The sequence below is a fragment of the Balaenoptera ricei genome, chromosome 20, assembly GCF_028023285.1.
Source record: "Balaenoptera ricei isolate mBalRic1 chromosome 20, mBalRic1.hap2, whole genome shotgun sequence".
Classification (NCBI taxonomy): Eukaryota; Metazoa; Chordata; class Mammalia; order Artiodactyla; family Balaenopteridae; genus Balaenoptera; species Balaenoptera ricei.
Window position 1 is genome coordinate 55,781,260 of NC_082658.1, and position 16,674 is coordinate 55,797,933.

The 16,674-nt window shown below is 48.2% G+C and overlaps 1 protein-coding gene and 4 non-coding genes across 7 annotated transcripts; 1 reads left to right on the top strand and 4 right to left on the bottom strand.

Moving 5' to 3' along the window:
* Positions 1–3,086: 3,086 nt before the first annotated feature.
* AURKB (aurora kinase B) lies at positions 3,087–7,751 on the bottom strand. 3 transcript variants are annotated; one of them, XM_059906949.1, is made up of 9 exons: positions 7,628–7,751; positions 7,232–7,303; positions 5,547–5,601; positions 5,472–5,474; positions 5,108–5,299; positions 4,668–4,806; positions 4,411–4,559; positions 3,524–3,698; positions 3,087–3,350 (listed from the first exon to the last, which is right to left on the bottom strand). In XM_059906949.1, the coding sequence occupies exons 1-9, from the start codon at positions 7,749–7,751 to the stop codon at positions 3,177–3,179; spliced, it is 1,083 nt and encodes a 360-aa protein (XP_059762932.1). In that variant the 3' UTR covers positions 3,087–3,176. The 3 variants fall into 3 exon arrangements, with proteins under 3 accessions (XP_059762932.1, XP_059762931.1, XP_059762933.1); XM_059906948.1 differs by lacking the exon at positions 5,472–5,474 and adding an exon at positions 5,710–5,812 and having other exon boundaries at positions 7,628–7,657; XM_059906950.1 differs by lacking the exons at positions 5,108–5,299; positions 5,472–5,474; positions 5,547–5,601; positions 7,232–7,303; positions 7,628–7,751 and having other exon boundaries at positions 4,658–4,738.
* A 6,436-nt stretch (positions 7,752–14,187) lies between these two features.
* Positions 14,188–14,259, bottom strand: TRNAW-CCA (transfer RNA tryptophan (anticodon CCA)). Its single transcript has one exon. It is a non-coding gene; the product is annotated as a tRNA-Trp (tRNA).
* A 607-nt stretch (positions 14,260–14,866) lies between these two features.
* On the top strand, positions 14,867–14,938 carry TRNAG-UCC (transfer RNA glycine (anticodon UCC)). The gene has a single exon. It is a non-coding gene; the product is annotated as a tRNA-Gly (tRNA).
* Positions 14,939–15,293: 355 nt separating this feature from the next.
* TRNAD-GUC (transfer RNA aspartic acid (anticodon GUC)) lies at positions 15,294–15,365 on the bottom strand. Its single transcript has one exon. It is a non-coding gene; the product is annotated as a tRNA-Asp (tRNA).
* Positions 15,366–15,977: 612 nt separating this feature from the next.
* On the bottom strand, positions 15,978–16,049 carry TRNAP-CGG (transfer RNA proline (anticodon CGG)). The gene has a single exon. It is a non-coding gene; the product is annotated as a tRNA-Pro (tRNA).
* Between the last annotated feature and the right edge of the window lie 625 nt (positions 16,050–16,674).

Genomic DNA, 16,674 nt, shown 5'->3' on the forward strand with positions numbered 1-16,674 from the left:
CCCAGGATCTGAATCCCAATGTTTGAGGACTCTCCCACCTCATTAGGCAGAGCCCATCTCCCACTACAAAAGCTGGAATACCAAGCAGTCACTTTCCCAGCTTCCCTAGCACATGGCTAAGGCTCCACCATGCTCTACTGGACCACTTCTGCAGTGGAATTTTTCCTGACTCTGTAGACTCCAAGGCTAGTCCTTTTAGAGATTCTATGAATTACCCAGGATGCTCATAATAAGGTCTGTTTCTGCTTAAATGAACCTGAATTGTTTTTTGTTGCATGCAACCAGAAGCCCTGGCTGATATACTCCCATACCTTTCAGAAGGGGAGAAAGGACTAGCTTCCATTAGACCTCACAGAAAAACAAGGATGCATCTTTCCCAAGAGCCCCAGTTAATCTCTCGTCACATCTCAGTGGCCTAAACTGGTTCACATGCCCAATTTAATCACTTTGGTCAGGGTGATACCATGTCTTATTGACTTAGGATTTGGTATTTGGAAGCAATAACTCTGGCAAGGTGATTGAAGAATTAACTGATTAGGTTAGAACAATTATGCTCCTCCTGGAGCTAGAGGTGGGTCAGTTCCCTCCAAACTGAAGTAGCAGCAACACAATGGAGGACGGAGGAGGGGCTATGGGGGAGCAACAACAGTGTCCACTACATTAGGGGTCAGCAAAACATGGCCTGTGGGCTAAATCCAGCTCTCCACCCATTTTTATATGGCCTATGAGCTAAGAATGGGTTTTTTTTAACCTTTCATACTCCATCTCAGGCCCATATGATGCAAAGAAGTGACACTTTGATGACTGTTGATAACTTTAAGTGCTCAGGCTGGGGGAGAATTTGGAGGTGTGATCTGTTCAGAGGGGGTGAGAAAATGACACAGGCTATTGACTTCAGGGACATCTATTCCAAAAGAAAGGTATAGAATGTCATGAGTCAGTTTGGCTGGCATCTCATGGTCATAACATACACACTGGATACTGACATTGATCCTCTAGATTTGCAACCTTCCTGAGCTCAGAGGATTTTTTCTTTTTCTGATTTATTCACTCCCCTGCCTCTAGAACAGTGCCTGGACTGCGGAAAGCACTCAATAACTATTGTCAAACGAATAAATCTAACCAAAATTTTGATATAACTACATCAGAAGGATGTAGACACAGAAAATGCACATGTGTATGGTGGCAGTGGAGTGAAAGAATGAAATCTGTACATTTTGTAGCAGGAAAACAATAGAGCCTCAAACTGAAAACTTAAGAAGTAGCAACAGAAGCCTGTGATTTGGAAATACATGGTAAATACCAAAAACAAAACAAAACCATAAAAGGATTTGGAATAGGCTGTCTGTGGGGAGAGAGAAATGGGCAGACTGTTGGTTTTTTTTTTTTTATAGAGTAGATCTTTTATTTATTTATTTATTTATTTATGGCTGTGTTGGGTCTTCGTTTCTGTGCGAGGGCCTTCCCTAGTTGCGGCAAGCGGGGGCCACTCCTCATCGCTGTGCGCGGGCCTCTCACTATGGCGGCCTCTCTTGTTGCGGAGCACAGGCTCCAGACGCGCAGGCTCAGTAATTGTAGCTCACGGGCCTAAGCCGCTCTGCGGCATGTGGGATCCTCCCAGACCAGGGCTCGAACCCGCGTCCCCCGCACCGGCAGGCAGACTCTCAACCACCGCGCCACCAGGGAAGCCCAGACTGTTGGTTTTTGGTGTTTTTTTTTAAGCCTTATAACATCGTTCAGTTGCTTTAATCTATGGGCATATGTAGTGGGTTGCATGGTAGCCCCAAAAAAGATATGTCTGTGTCTTAACCTCTGGAACCTATGAATGCAATGTTTTTTGGAAAACAGGGTCTTTGCAGATGTAATTAAGGATCGTGAGACAATATTATCCTGGATTATCTGGGTGAGCCATAAATCAAATGACTAGTGTTCTTATAAGAACTTCAGGTCCACCTGCAGAGGTAAAGGAGAAGGAGGACCCCAGCTTTCACAGAAGAGAAAAGAGAGAAGACAGGAAGGCTGTGTGAAGACAGAAGCAGAGATTGGAGTGATGTAGCCACAAGCCAGGAAGTGCCCAGAGTCACCTGAAGCTGGAAGAGGCAAGGGAGGACTTTCCCCTAGAGCCTTTGAGGGGAGCATGGCATTGCAGACAACTTGATTGTGGACTCCTGGCCTCCAGAACTGTCAAGAGAATACATTTCTGTTGTTTTAAACCACCGAGTTTATGGTAATTTGTTACAGCAACCCTAGGAATTGAATATAGCATGAGTAACTGAGATGAAAATAAAAACATTTATTGATGTTCTTCACCACATGGCTTAAAAGAGCAAATAATCAACAGATGCAGAAAAAGCATTAGGTGAAAGTCAACACCTATTTATGATTCAAAAAACCCCCAACAGACTCCACGCTTCCACTGCAGGGGGCGCGGGTTCGATCCCTGGTCGTGGAAGTAAGATCCCGCATGCTGTTGTGGCGACCCCAAAACAAACACCCAAACCCTTAGCAAACTAGGAAGTGACCAGGCCTTCCTCAACCTGATAAAGGACATGTATTAAAAATCTACAGCAAGCATCATATATCTAGCAGCGAAACCTTAAACCTTAGGTTAGGAACAAGATTACTGCTTCTATTCACTCCTGTGCTAGATCCTCATCAGAGCAGAAAAACAAACAACTTCTGGGTACAACAATGTTCAATTGCTCCTGGGTCGGCAGGAGTGAACCAGAAGAGGGAAAGAATAGAGGTCAACTAAGAGCAAGTAGTAAGAGAAGGTGGGCAGAGATGGCTGGTGTGCAGGTATAGCAGAGTGGAGCTGAGGTCCCCAGCATCTCCAGGTTTCGGAGTCAGAGCAGGGGAAAGAAAAGACTTGGGGGTGGGGTGGAGCTGACCAGGTGGGGGTTAGAGTTGAGAGGGCAGGGTGCTCCCAGGGGCGGTGATGCAATGCCAATCCTGGCACCTGGCATGGGCAACTCCCCAACCTCCTCCCCACAGGTGACGGCTTTGTTCACAGCAATTTCCACCTGTAAACATCTACACTCATCAGTACAAAAAGGTTCAGCTTTTATTAAATAAAGAGGAGGTAGAAGACAGATGCGGGAACAGGCCAGGGACCCCTTCTCCTAACTACACATATACAGACATACAGACACAACTGAGAAAATGACAGGGACAGTTCAGGGGACAGACTGAAGGGCAGAGGGGGGCAGCACCCTCCGGGAGTGGGCCCGGACCCAAGGGTGGGCTGAGACCTGAGCCAGCGGCAGGCGTTCTGAGGGGTTGTGCTTGAGCAGCTTGGAGATAAGGTCCTGGGCTCCCGCAGGCATGGAAGGGGGGAACTTCAGGTCCACCTGCAGAGGTAAAGGAGAAGGAGGACCCCAGCTTTCATCCTGGCTGCTTTCCCTTCACTGCCCATTCTATTTGGTGAGTGACGTAAGCCCCACAACTACGATATGCCCACTCCCTGCCCCTGGCCCCTGGGCCAGCACAGACCCCGGCCAGGCACCTGGGGCTAGCCTCCCACCTTGACGATGCGCCGATACGTCTCGTTGTGGGAAGCACTCTCGAAGGGGGGGTTTCCCACAAGCAACTCGTAGCAGAGCACTCCAATGCACCACAGATCCACCTTCTCGTTGTGCGTGCGCCCCTCAATCATCTCTGGGGGCAGGTAGTCCAGGGTGCCACACATTGTCTTCCTCCTGGAGGGGGGGTGAGTGGGCAGGGATCCCAGATCCAGACCTTCTCTCCTTTCCCTGAAGCTTGACGGGGAGCCCAGAGACCCCAGGATGTGCCAGGGGAGTGTTCCAACCAGACTCTGACGGAGCCTTTGGGGTAGGAGTGGGGTGAAGACATACACTAAAGCCCCAGAGGTGGGCTTACACACTGCCTCTGCGTTTCCACACTGAGGGCTGTATGTTAAAATAATCAGATATGAGGGCAATGTTCACCTTAGAATTAAAGGAAAAGTCTCAAATGTCCATCAAGCACATCCTGCTTACATTAATCAGGTTACATCTCTACTATGCAATACTATGAAGCCATTAAAAATGATGTGGGAGTATTCTCAGTGATATGGCAAGAAGGTTCCAATATATTTAAAGTGAGAAACCTGGGTGGCAAAACTGAGTCTCCTATTTTTGGTTTTGTTTTTTTGGCCGCACTGCATGGCTGGCAGGATCTTAGTTCCCCAACCAGGGATTGAACCCTGGGCCAAAACAGTAAAAGCGCTGAGTCCTAACCACTGGACCATCAGGGGATTCCCAGAGAGTCTCCTATTTTTGTAAAGATATTGCTGCGTCTGTATATTTACATGAGAACAACCCAAAATGTCTCTGGGTAACAAGATCTGGAGTGGTTTTAGTTTGAATGTCCCAGCCTCACACCCAGGGCCGGCCTCCTGGCCCACCATACCTCAGGGAGGGGGCGTGTACAGACCAGCCGAAGTCGGCAATCTTCAGCTCTCCCTGGAGCCCCAAGAGCAGATTCTCTGGCTTTATGTCTCTGTGAATCACCTTCTTCCCGTGGCAGTATATCAGAGCATCTGCCAGCTCCTCCATAATCTGGGGGGCCGATACAGGCAGTCAGACAAGGATGGACTTCGGGCTGCGAGCAGCGTCCCCCCAGCCTCCAGCCCCCGGCCGGTGCCCCAGGTGCCCACCCGCCCCGACCGTGGCTGTTCGCTGCTCGTCAAAAGTGCGGCTCTTCTGCAGCTCCTTGTAGAGCTCCCCCCGGGGGGCATACTCCAGAATCAAGTAGATCCTTCGCCGGTCATAGAAATAGTTGTACAGACGCAAGATGTTGGGATGCCTGGGAGAGGAGACAGAGGAAGCATCAGGCTGCATCCTGGCATAAGGAAATGGGAAAGATGACAGGTCCCATTGCGGCAAACTGGGTCAGGCTTGGGCCAGGCAGGGGACACCAGGCTGGCGGTGCTAAGGGGGAACTGGACGCGGCTCTCTGGGTTCAAGGCTCTGGCCAGGATTGAGAGCTCCTTGGGGCTGCCTGACCACAGCTGCAGAGAAGACAGTCCGGCTATGGGGGGGATTAGAAGAGGAGCCGGGGGTTGAGGCGCCAGGGGCGCTCCGGCGCAAAGGGTGTTGACCCGTACTGCAGATGGGCCTGGATCTCGATCTCCCTGCGCAGCTGGTGCTCCACACCCTCCTTCTCTATCTGAGACTTGAAGAGGACTTTGAGCGCCACGATGAAACGGCTTTTCTTCTCCCGAGCCAAGTACACATTTCCAAACTTGCCTTTGCCCAGAGGACGCCCAATCTCAAAGTCGTCGATTGTGAAGGAACGCCTGTTGGGGGGTGTGGGGGGGGTGGTAGGCAGCTGAGTACCGGTTAGTTGGTCCTCTGAGGTGTTTGCCTTCTCCCTGCACCTCAGCCCATTCTGCCCGCAGCCCTGTTTCTCTTCCAGGGGAGCTGAGGTTGGATCAGGCTTTCTTGCCTCCCTACTCCTCCTGCCCTTACCTTCTACCTCCCCCATTTCCTACCTGTTCACTGTCCCTCCCCATCTCTGGCCACCCCAAGGCTTGGGGCGCTTACATTGAGAAGTTGGGGGTCCCACTGTTGTTCTCCACCACTTTCTGGAGAGGGGCAGCTAAGGAAAGAACAGGGAGATTGAGGCCATCCTTTGACATTTTCATCCCCGTCCACCTTCCCAGACCCTAGTCCCCTCAGGTCGATGCCCTCCCCTTGTCCTAGTTACCTGTGGGCTGGGCATTGGAGCGGCTCATGAGGACAAGCGCAGATGGGGTGACAGGCTCCTTCCGGAGGACTCTCTGGGGCAGGGTGTTCAGGCCAGACTGAGCCTGAGAAGGACCAGGGGGGAGCTCTGAGGGTGTCTTTATCCCAGTGACCGGGTTGGAATGTGCTACAAGCAGCATTTCAGGACTTGCTATAAAGCCACCCACCCACCTACGCCATCCCCAGTTCAAAGAGGAACACTGAGACCACAATTTTGCTACTCAGACCCAAGACTCTGCTCAGAGCCCCATATAAAATGAGTTATTAATAAACAACCTAAGTCAGCCTAAGATAAGGACTTACCCTCACACCTAACCTCTCACCTCTTTGGCCCTGGCCCACTCCACATTCTCAGGCCCAAGGTTGTCCAACCTTCAAAGTCTTGTCCATAACACCACTCATTCACCCAGCCCCCCACCCCAGGGGGCAGTACAGGCCGGGGTAATGAACACACACAATTCAAGGAGTTTTAGCACAGAGGTATTCTCATGGTCCCCTAAGCTCAGTCTGTTAAGTCTCAGATAAGGTCCTTGGGGCCTTGAGTGTTCAGCAAATCTCAGTATTTACCCCTTTGCAACAACAGGCTTTAGGGACACTGAGGGCTGCTCTAATGGCCCTGGACCACTTTTCACTTTCAACTTCTGAGTAATATACACCCCTTTCTTTTAGGAGTGACCAGTGTAGGCAAGACAATGTTTTCTCATTCAGCCTCCACTATTGACAGCCTCATTCAGAGCTTCACCAGGCAGGCAGCTGGTGGACAAGGGGACATACGGACCCCCCAGGATACTCAAGCCCCACAAACAGAGAGCAAAGCCCATGCAGGGCCCCTTCTTTCTTCTTTAGCCAAGTGAGGAAGAAAGCCTCAGTGCCCCTACAGACCTGTTTGCAAACAGTGATATTAGCATGGAATTTACAAATAAGCAAGTTGAACAAAATGGAGTGCAGAAATAGATCCACATATATGTGGGAATTTAATATATATAATAAAGGTAGCATTTCAAATCAGAAGGTAGACTCTTCAGCGAAAGGTGTTGGGACAACTGGAAAATAAAGCCATTGAATGCTTACTTCACACCAGTCATTAAAATAAATTCTAAATTCTTAATTTAGACTTGTCCTGGACCTTTTAAACTTATAAACTTATCTAAATCCTTCCAGAGTCTATTTCTATTTCCTGCCTAGCCTATTTTTTCAGGACAAGGGTTGGGAATCATGGCCAAAAGGCCAGACCCTGCCTGCTCAGTCCCAGATGTCATCTGGATGTGACAAATAGGCTCAGCTCTGCAGAGGTCCTCACAGGCTGGTCAAACTCAAGTTGGCAGCACCTGATAGGATGTGGCTACAAATGACCAGACTGGGGCCCATAAACTGGTGCAAAGCCGGGAAGAAAGTGGTAAGAGGATCGCCCTCTGCAGGACCTCAAATCTGCAAGTGGAACCTCGCCACGCGGGTGGGGGGAGGGGAAGTGGGAAAGCCCTTACCGTCTGCCTGCCGTAGGGCCAGGGGTAGGCGTTCTCCTTCTGGGCCATCCTTAGAAGGGAAGGGGGAGGGAACTGGGCAGAGAAGAGAAGCAGAGCCGTGAGCAGCAGAAAAAAGGGAGAGAGAGAGTGAGGGGTCGGACAGATCTAGCCGGAAGCGCTTGTCTGGGGCTGGTGAAAGGGAGCAGGTTTACAAGCTGGCCTCATCAGGGCGCATTCCGGAGCTCACCTCGCTGCCCCAGCCCTGCTACCGGCCTCACCCCTTTCCAGGACCCTCTCTCCACTTTAGAGCAACCAGCAGCCCGGCAGAGTGCGCGCGGGCCCGCCCAACGGACCCCCCGACCTGCCGGATCACCTGGCCTCTCCCGGCGCAAGGTCCCCGAAAGGAGGACAGCTCACCTGGAGCCGGCGGCACAGCCACCTCCCTCGCCGCTGGGAAACAACTGAACCTGCCCGGCCGCCCCCACGCAGAGGTCCTTTCAAATCTCCCGCCCTGGCCCCATTGGCTGAGCACGCCGCCCATGCCCAGTCCTCATTGGCTGGGTGTCCCATTACGTAGCCCTAGGGGCCCAATGGAAAAGGTGGAATGCGAGCGCCGGGGCAGCTCGGGTTCCTGCTTAGGAAAGTTTCCCTCGACCCCCGAAATAGTCTCATGGGTTTTTTTGTTTTGTTTTGTTTTGTTTTTAAAATTTAAGTCATCGATATATCTGGAATTTATCCTTGTGTGTATGTATGAACTAGGGTTTAACTTTGTTTTCTGCCAGAGAGCCAGTTATGCCAGCATCATTTGTTAAACAAACTGCACCATTCCCAAGGGAATTTAAATGCCTTGATATACTAAGATTCCCTATTCAAGTTTTATTGTTTGTTCGTTTGCATGTGTGTTTATTCTTTTTTTTTTAAGTTTTAAATAACTTTTACTGAAATATAGTTGATTTACAGTGTTGTGGGTTTTTTTGTATTTTTGGCTGCATCGGGTCTTTCTGGTGCGCAGCCTTTTCATTGTGGTGGCTTCTCTTTTTGCGGACCACGGCTCTAGGCACCGGCAGTTGTGGCTCGTGGGCTCCAGAGCGCAGGCTCAGTAGTTGTGGCGCACGGACTTAGTTGCTCCAGGGGCACGTGCGATCTTCCCCCGCCAAGGCTCGAACCTGTGTACTCTTCATTGGCAGGCGGATGCTTAACCACTGCACCACCAGGGTAGTTCGTGTGCGTTTATTCTTACGTCATTATTATTTTGTTCTTTGAGTCTTTCACTCACATTCCTTATAAGAATTTTCTACCAGAGGACCTTTCTCTGCTAGGTCCCCTGACCAAGGCCAAATTGCTTGGACCCACTCTCACTTTTCTCCTTCTTGCCGCACTGCCTTCTCTGCTCTTTCCGACGCCAAATTTCATTATTGGGTTAAATAAATAGATTTTGGGACTTTCTATGAAATAACTAGTGGATATTTGTAAATACTGCCTGTCCAGCACCCTTCATCTTTCATCTAATAATAACACTCTAACTTTGCTTTAGGGAACCACCTGTCTCCCCATTCTGTGTTGTTGGTTTCTGTTGCTGCCAACCCCAAATCGCTAACTTGATGGAGACACGTTGTAGAGGACTTTGTGGTTATCTAGCCAGCATCCATTCTCCCAGCGATTCCCACTTCCTGAAAGCAACTAGAGTTTTTGTGGGCCTGAGAGGGAAGCTGACCCCATCCCAGGTCCAGGAGTGGACCCTGTCTGATTTATACCAGTCAACACCCTTTATTCTGGGATCATGGTCACTGGTTCAGGGATAAGCATGTGACCTTAGTGAGTCAGTTAGTGGGAATTTTAGGATTCTTGTCCAGAATGCTGTACAGAAGCTCCTTTTCTCCTGCTGGAACTGGACAAGAAAGCACATAGCCTGCATTGCTGGTGGTGGTGCTTCTGCGGGCAGCAGGCTGAGTACGAAGCTGACATTGTAGAAGGCAGAAGAGAGGCCTGGGAAGAACCCGAGAACTTGATGACAGTGTTGAACCTCTGGATGCCTATTTCAGCCATTTCCTTCCATGACCCAATAGGTCTCCTTCTCTAATGCATTGAGTTAAGAGTTCTGTTATTTGCTGTTAAAAGCATACTAACTGACACACATCTACAGACCTAGAGTGTTTGTAGTCATTTGGGTTGAATGATGCAAAACTACTGACAGTCAATCATTCTGACCTACAGAAAATACCAATTTCATATGATTCAACCCAATGTAAATGAAATAAGTCCTAATGGGTTTCTAGATCAGTTCACAATGCTTTTGACTGCAAGTAACAGGAAACTCAGTTAACAATGGCATAAACAGTAGACATCTATTTTCTCTTACATAACAAGAAATCAGAAAGTAGATAGTTGGCTCAGGAACTGAACAATGTTAGAGGTCTGAATTGGCCTCTCCGTGATTCTCTTAACATTTTCCCTTACGATTGCAAGATGGATTCCAACAGTCTCTGTCTCTTTTATCAGGAAAAGCAGAAGCCTTTCTAAAAGTTCCCAATATGGGAATTCCCTGGCTGCTCAGTGGTTAGGACTCGGTGCTTTCACTGTCATGGGACCCTGTCTGATCCCTGGTCAGGGAAGTAAGATCCCCACAAGTCCCAAGGAGCAGCCAAAAAAAAAAAAGTTCACAGTAGATATCTCCTTGCCTAGAACTGTGTCACATGACTACTGCAAAGGAGGCTGGTAACCGTGAGTATCTATTCCAGCCCCTACAGTTAAAGCAGATCGGGGGTGTGGTGGTAGAAATAGGCATGTGCCACTGGAGGTACAGTGCTGTTTTCACTCAGGGTCAGCCCAACCCCACTTCCCAAGATCAAGGAGCCCATTTCAATTTCTGTGCCTTTATCAACATATTTGGCATAGAGTGACTAGCTAATGAAGAGCTTTACAAAAATCCTGTCACTTGCAGCATACTTTATGCCTCATAATCTAGTGAAGGGAGACTTTTCTAGAACCTGTCAGGGACACAGTGCATGGGTGGGATATGCCTGTTAGATCCCATACAGTATCTCTGTCCCCTGGAGTCTTTAAATTCCCACTTGCACATTATGTCGGAAGACATTTGGCCTTTCAGGAATAGTTGATGGGCCAGCATAAAATTGAGATTTGCATTATTCACAAAAAACAAAGCAAAACAAAACCTATCTGTTCTAGCAGCTAGGCAACTATCAGCTGCCTGTTCAAGTTAGTGAACAAAATCTCTGTTATTTACCCCAGTGCTCGTCAAACGATCTGTAGGGAAGAACCAGCCTTAATTATTGTCAATCTATCACAGATTGATACTTTTATAAAATACAATAAAAATGAGTTCCTTAACAAATGAAATCTAAAAAATATAAAAATAACAAGCTCACTTTTTTTTTTTTTGGTTATAACCAACGTTTATAAAAGTACTCTGACAAATACTGTAAGAGTTTTTAAATACGTAGCTCTCAAATTCTATACTCAGCTCGGACATAAAAGTAACAGTTCATGAAGTGACACCAGTCTGTGGGCCACACTGAGTACCAGCAATCTACCTCCAGTGCAGCCCCATCCAAAACTGTGGTCTGTTCTCTTTGGTGAGGCAAGCTCAGCAACCACTCTCCCACAGGGATTCCCCAGGTTTATAAAGGTGTAAATCAGCAAATTTCCCCAGGTCTAACTCTTTTCTTCTTTCCTCTTGCTTTGCTTTTTGCCTCCCAGTTCCTGTTAGATTGGGGATTCTGGCTACTGGCCAAGGAACATTGAGAGGTGTCCTTGAGGGGAAATTGTCACTATTCTACTCCCAGAGCTGTGGGAGTAGAATTTTCCAGTGACTGGGAAGGGTCAGAATGTAGCGTGTTCCAAAGGTCAGGCTGGATGGCTGGGATACCGTAATGTTTGTTAGGCACACATGTCAGTCCTTTTATTTCTGATAATGGAATATCCCCCAAGGAAATTTATTTACTTGTCTATGCCGGGTCTTAGTTGTAGCATGCATGAGGGGATCTATTTCCCTGACCTGGGATCGAACCCGGGACTCCTGACTTGGGAGTGTGGAGCCTTAACCACTGGACCACCAGGGAAGTCCTCCCTCCCCCTCTCCCCTCTCTCCCCTCTCCCCTCTCCCCCCTCCCCCACAAAGAAATTTCAAGACATGAATTCTCATCGTCGGCCAATAAGCCCCTTCCAGGGACGAGGAGTAGTAGACTCAGAACGTTCTGGAAGGGCCTTGTTGGAGGAGCCTAGCCAATACTCCCCATGTCTCCCCACTAAGTTGTCCTCCTCAAGGTAAACCTGAGGCAACGCTGATGAGCTGAGTAGGTACATCAAGACCTGGCTGCTCTCCTCCATCCAGACTCCTCCTGAGCATTCCCAGGTCAAACATCATCGCTGGGGTTTGCTCTTGGCCATTAGAGCCCAAGTGTTCGTCTTTGGTACAAACTGCAGGCCTGGACCAAACATCCCTGCCACTGAGACTGAGGCCTGAGGCCCCCTCCAGGTCCATGTGTGCATCCTCAGGGACTGGATCAGCAGGGACAGTGCCCCTGCCCATGTGGCGGGACAAGAAGCCTCTACACGACACTTCTGATGCATCGTAAAATGTTTTATTGAAGTGTACATAATGGATAATGTACAGCTGGACAAATTTTCACAAAGTGAACACCTCTGGGTAACCAGCACCCAGATCAAGAAACAGAATATTTCCAGCACCCCAGAAGGACCCCCAGCCTTCTTTTCAAGTCACTCCCCCCCTGTCCCAAGAGTAACCACTGTCCTGACTTCTAACCCACATACTGGTTTTGCCTGTTTTGACCTTTATGCAAATGAGATCACACAGTATATATTCTCTGGCGCCTGACTTTTCTCATTCAACATTAGGTTTGTGAGATTTATCTATTCTGTTGATGTATTGGTTTTTAAATATACATGAACATGATAAAATTTACACAGACTAGTTAAAAGTAAGTCTCTCAGTTCCCTGGTGGTCCAGTGGTTAGGATTCGGCACTTTCACTGCCTGGACCGGGTTCAATCCCTCGTCAGGGAAATGAGATCCTGAAAGCAGGACAGCGTGGCCAAAAAAAAAAAAGTGCAGCAATAGATAAATATCATATGATGTTGCTTATATGTGGAATCTAACAAAAAATGATACAAATGAACTTACTTACAAAACAGAAATAGAGTCACAGACGTAGAAAACAAACTTATGGTTGGGGGCAGAAGGGGGATTGACATATACACAATACTATATACAAAACAGATAACTAACGAGGACCTACTGTATAGCGCAGGGACCTCTACTCAATACTCTGTAATGGCCTATATGGAAAAAGAATCTAAAAAAGAGTGAATATATGTATACGTATAACTGATTCACTTTGCTGTACGGCAGAAAGTAACACGACATTGTAAATCAACTATACTCGAATAAAAAAATTGTTTTAATGTAGAAGGAAAGATAGAATGAGAAAATTACTATTTTGTATCTCCTTAAAGGGGCCCTGTTCTGGGTGGACACCGAGGAGGGGATGCAGGATTACCGACTGCCAGCTTCACACTCCTTCCCCGTTAGGTCATGGTACTAACCATGAGCGAAAATAACGCTCTTGAGCTGTCCCCTTGCTAAGTCATCAGCGGTTCTCAAATCGAGCACACTTGGCTTCTGCAACAAAGGCTGGCGGACTGTCAGCCTCAGTCTTGACACACGTAACACAGTGACCACTCTGGCAGAAGGCGGTCCTGGGACTACGGAGAGGAGGGGAAGGCGAGGCACAGATTCTTTGTGCGCTGTGGTGAGACAGCCCAAATTCCTTTCCTGCAGCCCAAGCCTGTGACACTAACAAGGGCGCTATTAGTTAAGGAAAGAGATGTCAAGGAAGAAATTCCCCACTGGGAAAGACAAGGCCTGTGGAGTGATGGCTTAAATTTCTTCGTTGTTTTTTTTTTCAATATACCGGAAGCAGCAAAAATACACATAGCTCTGGGCTTCTAGTGACGGCAGTGAAGTCTGGAGAATATTTGTATGTAACGCAAATTAAATACAAAATATTTGTATTTAATACCCCTATGTTCTACCGCATGGAGGGAACATCAGAGATGATTAAAGCCATAAAAAAAAAAAAAGAAATTGAACTGAATACAAGAACACGGTAATGGAAACATAATTGTTTTTTCAAAAGAGAGGAAACGAAAGAAAAAAAGAAAGATCGCTTTTAGTTGAAAAAGTAACAATCTTTTGGACAGCAGTACAGTTAGCTGTTCAGCTAAGGGGAACTTTTAACCCTGGAACTGGAGTTTCAGGAATTCATGTCATAGACCAAATTCAGCAGAGGCCAAAAAAAAAGGATGTACATGGTAACACTTTAAATAATGAGAAAAAAATGCAGATAACACCAGACAACCAGAATGTCTAACTTTAGAAGAATTGCTTAATAACTTACAGCATTGTCCTTGAAGTCAGATGTTCATTAAAATTATAAAGGTAATAGAATCCTATTCCTATTACAATGATAAGTGAAAATACTGGAGTACAAGATTATGGACACCCCTGGCAAGTGGAACTTAAATTGCCAAAAATTAAATCACTGGTTTAGGATTATGAATTATCGTTATTACTTTAACGTTATTCATTATTGCTACATTCTTTTCAATAAAGAACATTTATTGCTCCAAAATACATTTTCGGAACAAGAATTGGTGACTGTTTATGAACAATTTCTGTGTTAGGATATCTAAAATATCTATGAGATTAAAGGTATTATTATTTTAATTGGTTGATTTAATGGAAACAGTAAGATGAAAATAAAAGTTCCAAAATTTGTATTTTAGTAGAAAACTCAGATACTTTAGGGAAAAAAAATCCCAGAAACAATCAGGTTCCTTTTTTTTTTTTTTTTTCATATAATAACACAAGGTTCTTTTCTTTCTTTCCCGAAAAAGAATCTCACATGCAAAGCTTTCCAGCTACCGAAAATAACCCCTTGACCCCGACGTGATTTGAACACGCAACCTTCTGATCTGGAGTCAGACGCGCTACCGTTGCGCCACGAGGCCTTCCCGAAGCCGCCGTTTGACGGGCCTCGTGAACAGATGCATCGTCAGCATCAAGGGGCGGAGTTTTATTCTCAGGCCCCGCCCGGCCCTTTGTCAGAGCGGTTCTCCGAGCCGTCAGTGGGCAAGATGCGCGCGCGCACTAAGGGATTAACCATCCTTCTCTGGACAAATTGGGTTTAGACGCACTTGGTTTAAGGCCCAATTCTTTAACCTCGGTACACATTGAGCTACTCAACAGAGAAATTACTTCATGTGTTTGAGATTTATTTTGGGGGTTAATAAAGTGTCGGTGCAGATCTGGCGCCCTGGATAAATCTTAGATTTGATTCCAGCTCTTCCCCTACTTGGCTTCTCTTGACTTTGGTTTCCTCGTCTGTAGACTGGGTATAATCAAACAGTCCCTCGCGTGGTGACTGGAGCTCACTGGCGGTGCCGGGAGCCAAGCGCCGCTCACACGTGAGTGCCTCGCACACTGCACCCGTTACTTCCGTGTCGGCGTCGCTTTCGTCCGTTGCTCGCCTAGGCCCTGACTCATTAGAACTCAAGCCACGACCCTGTAGACCTAACTCAGTATTTAGGAACTTCAATAAGAAATGACGCTAGCGTGGCGTTGGTGGTATAGTGGTGAGCATAGCTGCCTTCCAAGCAGTTGACCCGGGTTCGATTCCCGGCCAACGCATAGTAATGTCAAGCTCTTCCTTTTGCCCCCGAATTACGTGGGTGACAGTGTTTTGCTGTTTGCCTTCTTGTGTTTTTTAAATTATCGTCAATGAACGCGTCTAATAAGCTTATTGAACGGCGAGAATAATGGCTAATAAACCTATTGAATGGAGAGAATAATTAATTTAGCCACACATTTAAAATAAGAGCTACTTGAAATAAAACAAACATGAAATTTAGAATGTGAGCTTGAGAGTCAGAACAAACGATCCCTCTCCTTCTACTTTCCTTTTTATCTTCATCCTAGGGCCCGGGATGGGTACTTCCGAAGTAAGTTAAGATTTAGTGGCTGTAAGAAAAAGAAACGAGTCCTTCTCCCCGTCGGGGAATCGAACCCCGGTCTCCCGCGTGACAGGCGGGGATACTCACCACTATACTAACGAGGAATGAGACAAACGCCGCTTGCTCCAAATGCTTGATCTGCTATCTTCACCGAACGCGGCGAGCTAATGGCGAGGCCTCCTGTGGATGCTGTCCCTCCGTCCACTAAAAAATGCTGACCCAAACCTATACATGTTCTAGACCATAACTGAGCGCGAGGCCCCAGAAGGGCGAAAACGAGCAGGAGTGACCGAGAGAAAGACGGCCTCCAAGCCTGCAGAGACCTGAATTCTGACAGTCCTGGGGCTCTCCCAGACATAACCCTAAATAGGTCCCAACCCGTTTCACTGTCATCCACTACTGTAAGTTGACGGACATCAATCAAACCGAAACCAGGCTCTGGCGGCCGAGGAGTAGCATCAAGTGGGAAGGAGGGCAGCAGAAAGCGAGCGTCTTGCCCATGTCAGGAGGTGCCTGCCCTCTTCCTGGCACTCTGGGAAGGACTGCGCGCTGCGAGCCTCTTCCTACCACCCGGGTGTCCACTCAGAACAAAAGAGCTCCCGGCACACCTCCTTCAAGCCCTCAGTTCATGCTGATCACTTTCCAGCCGAGCCTCCTCAGCGCCGTTCCAAGTAGCAACCGCCTTGGGGCTCTGGTTTCCGCAAAACTCAAAGACCGGGCTCGTCCGGGATTTGAACCCGGGACCTCTCGCACCCGAAGCGAGAATCATACCCCTAGACCAACGAGCCGACACACAGTAGCGACCGCGGACGACTTTAGAGGTCGTTCCAGGCTTTCTGCAGTCCTAGGACTGTGATTCACTGCGACCTGATCCTGGCACGCGGTCAGGGACCACGCGCCCCGACGCACAGTACTCTGGTGCTGGGGTCTGGGAATCTCTCACGGCTCCAGAGCCGCGAGCTCCGACTCCTCCCAGGAAATAACGTCGGGGAAGTGGGAGGGAGTGGTCTCGGCCTCGCCCCCGAGCAGCCCTCCAGGACTGCCTCGAGCACCCGTGTGCCCGCTCCGTACGGTCACTGTCTTGGCGCCACTCCGTAGTCCGGAGTCTCGACTCTTCCTGCCTCCGCCCGCCGTCCTCGGACCCAGCCCCCGGCGCAGAGCTTTGAAGACTAGCGGTAGAGGTGCCTGGTTGGGGACAAATTAATGAGTCCTGAGATCTCTCTGGGAACACCAGCCCCTCTTTCTGTCCCTGCGTCTGTCCATCCTTCTGGAGTGACCGACACTTCGATAGCCCACAGTCTCCCTAGACCGCAGGGTAGTGCCCAGGCGAGGGAATAATTCCTGGGGCCAAGAAGACCCACGCAGGAGGCGTCATTGAGATGAGTGGCTGGCGAGGTCAGGTGGGGGATGGGC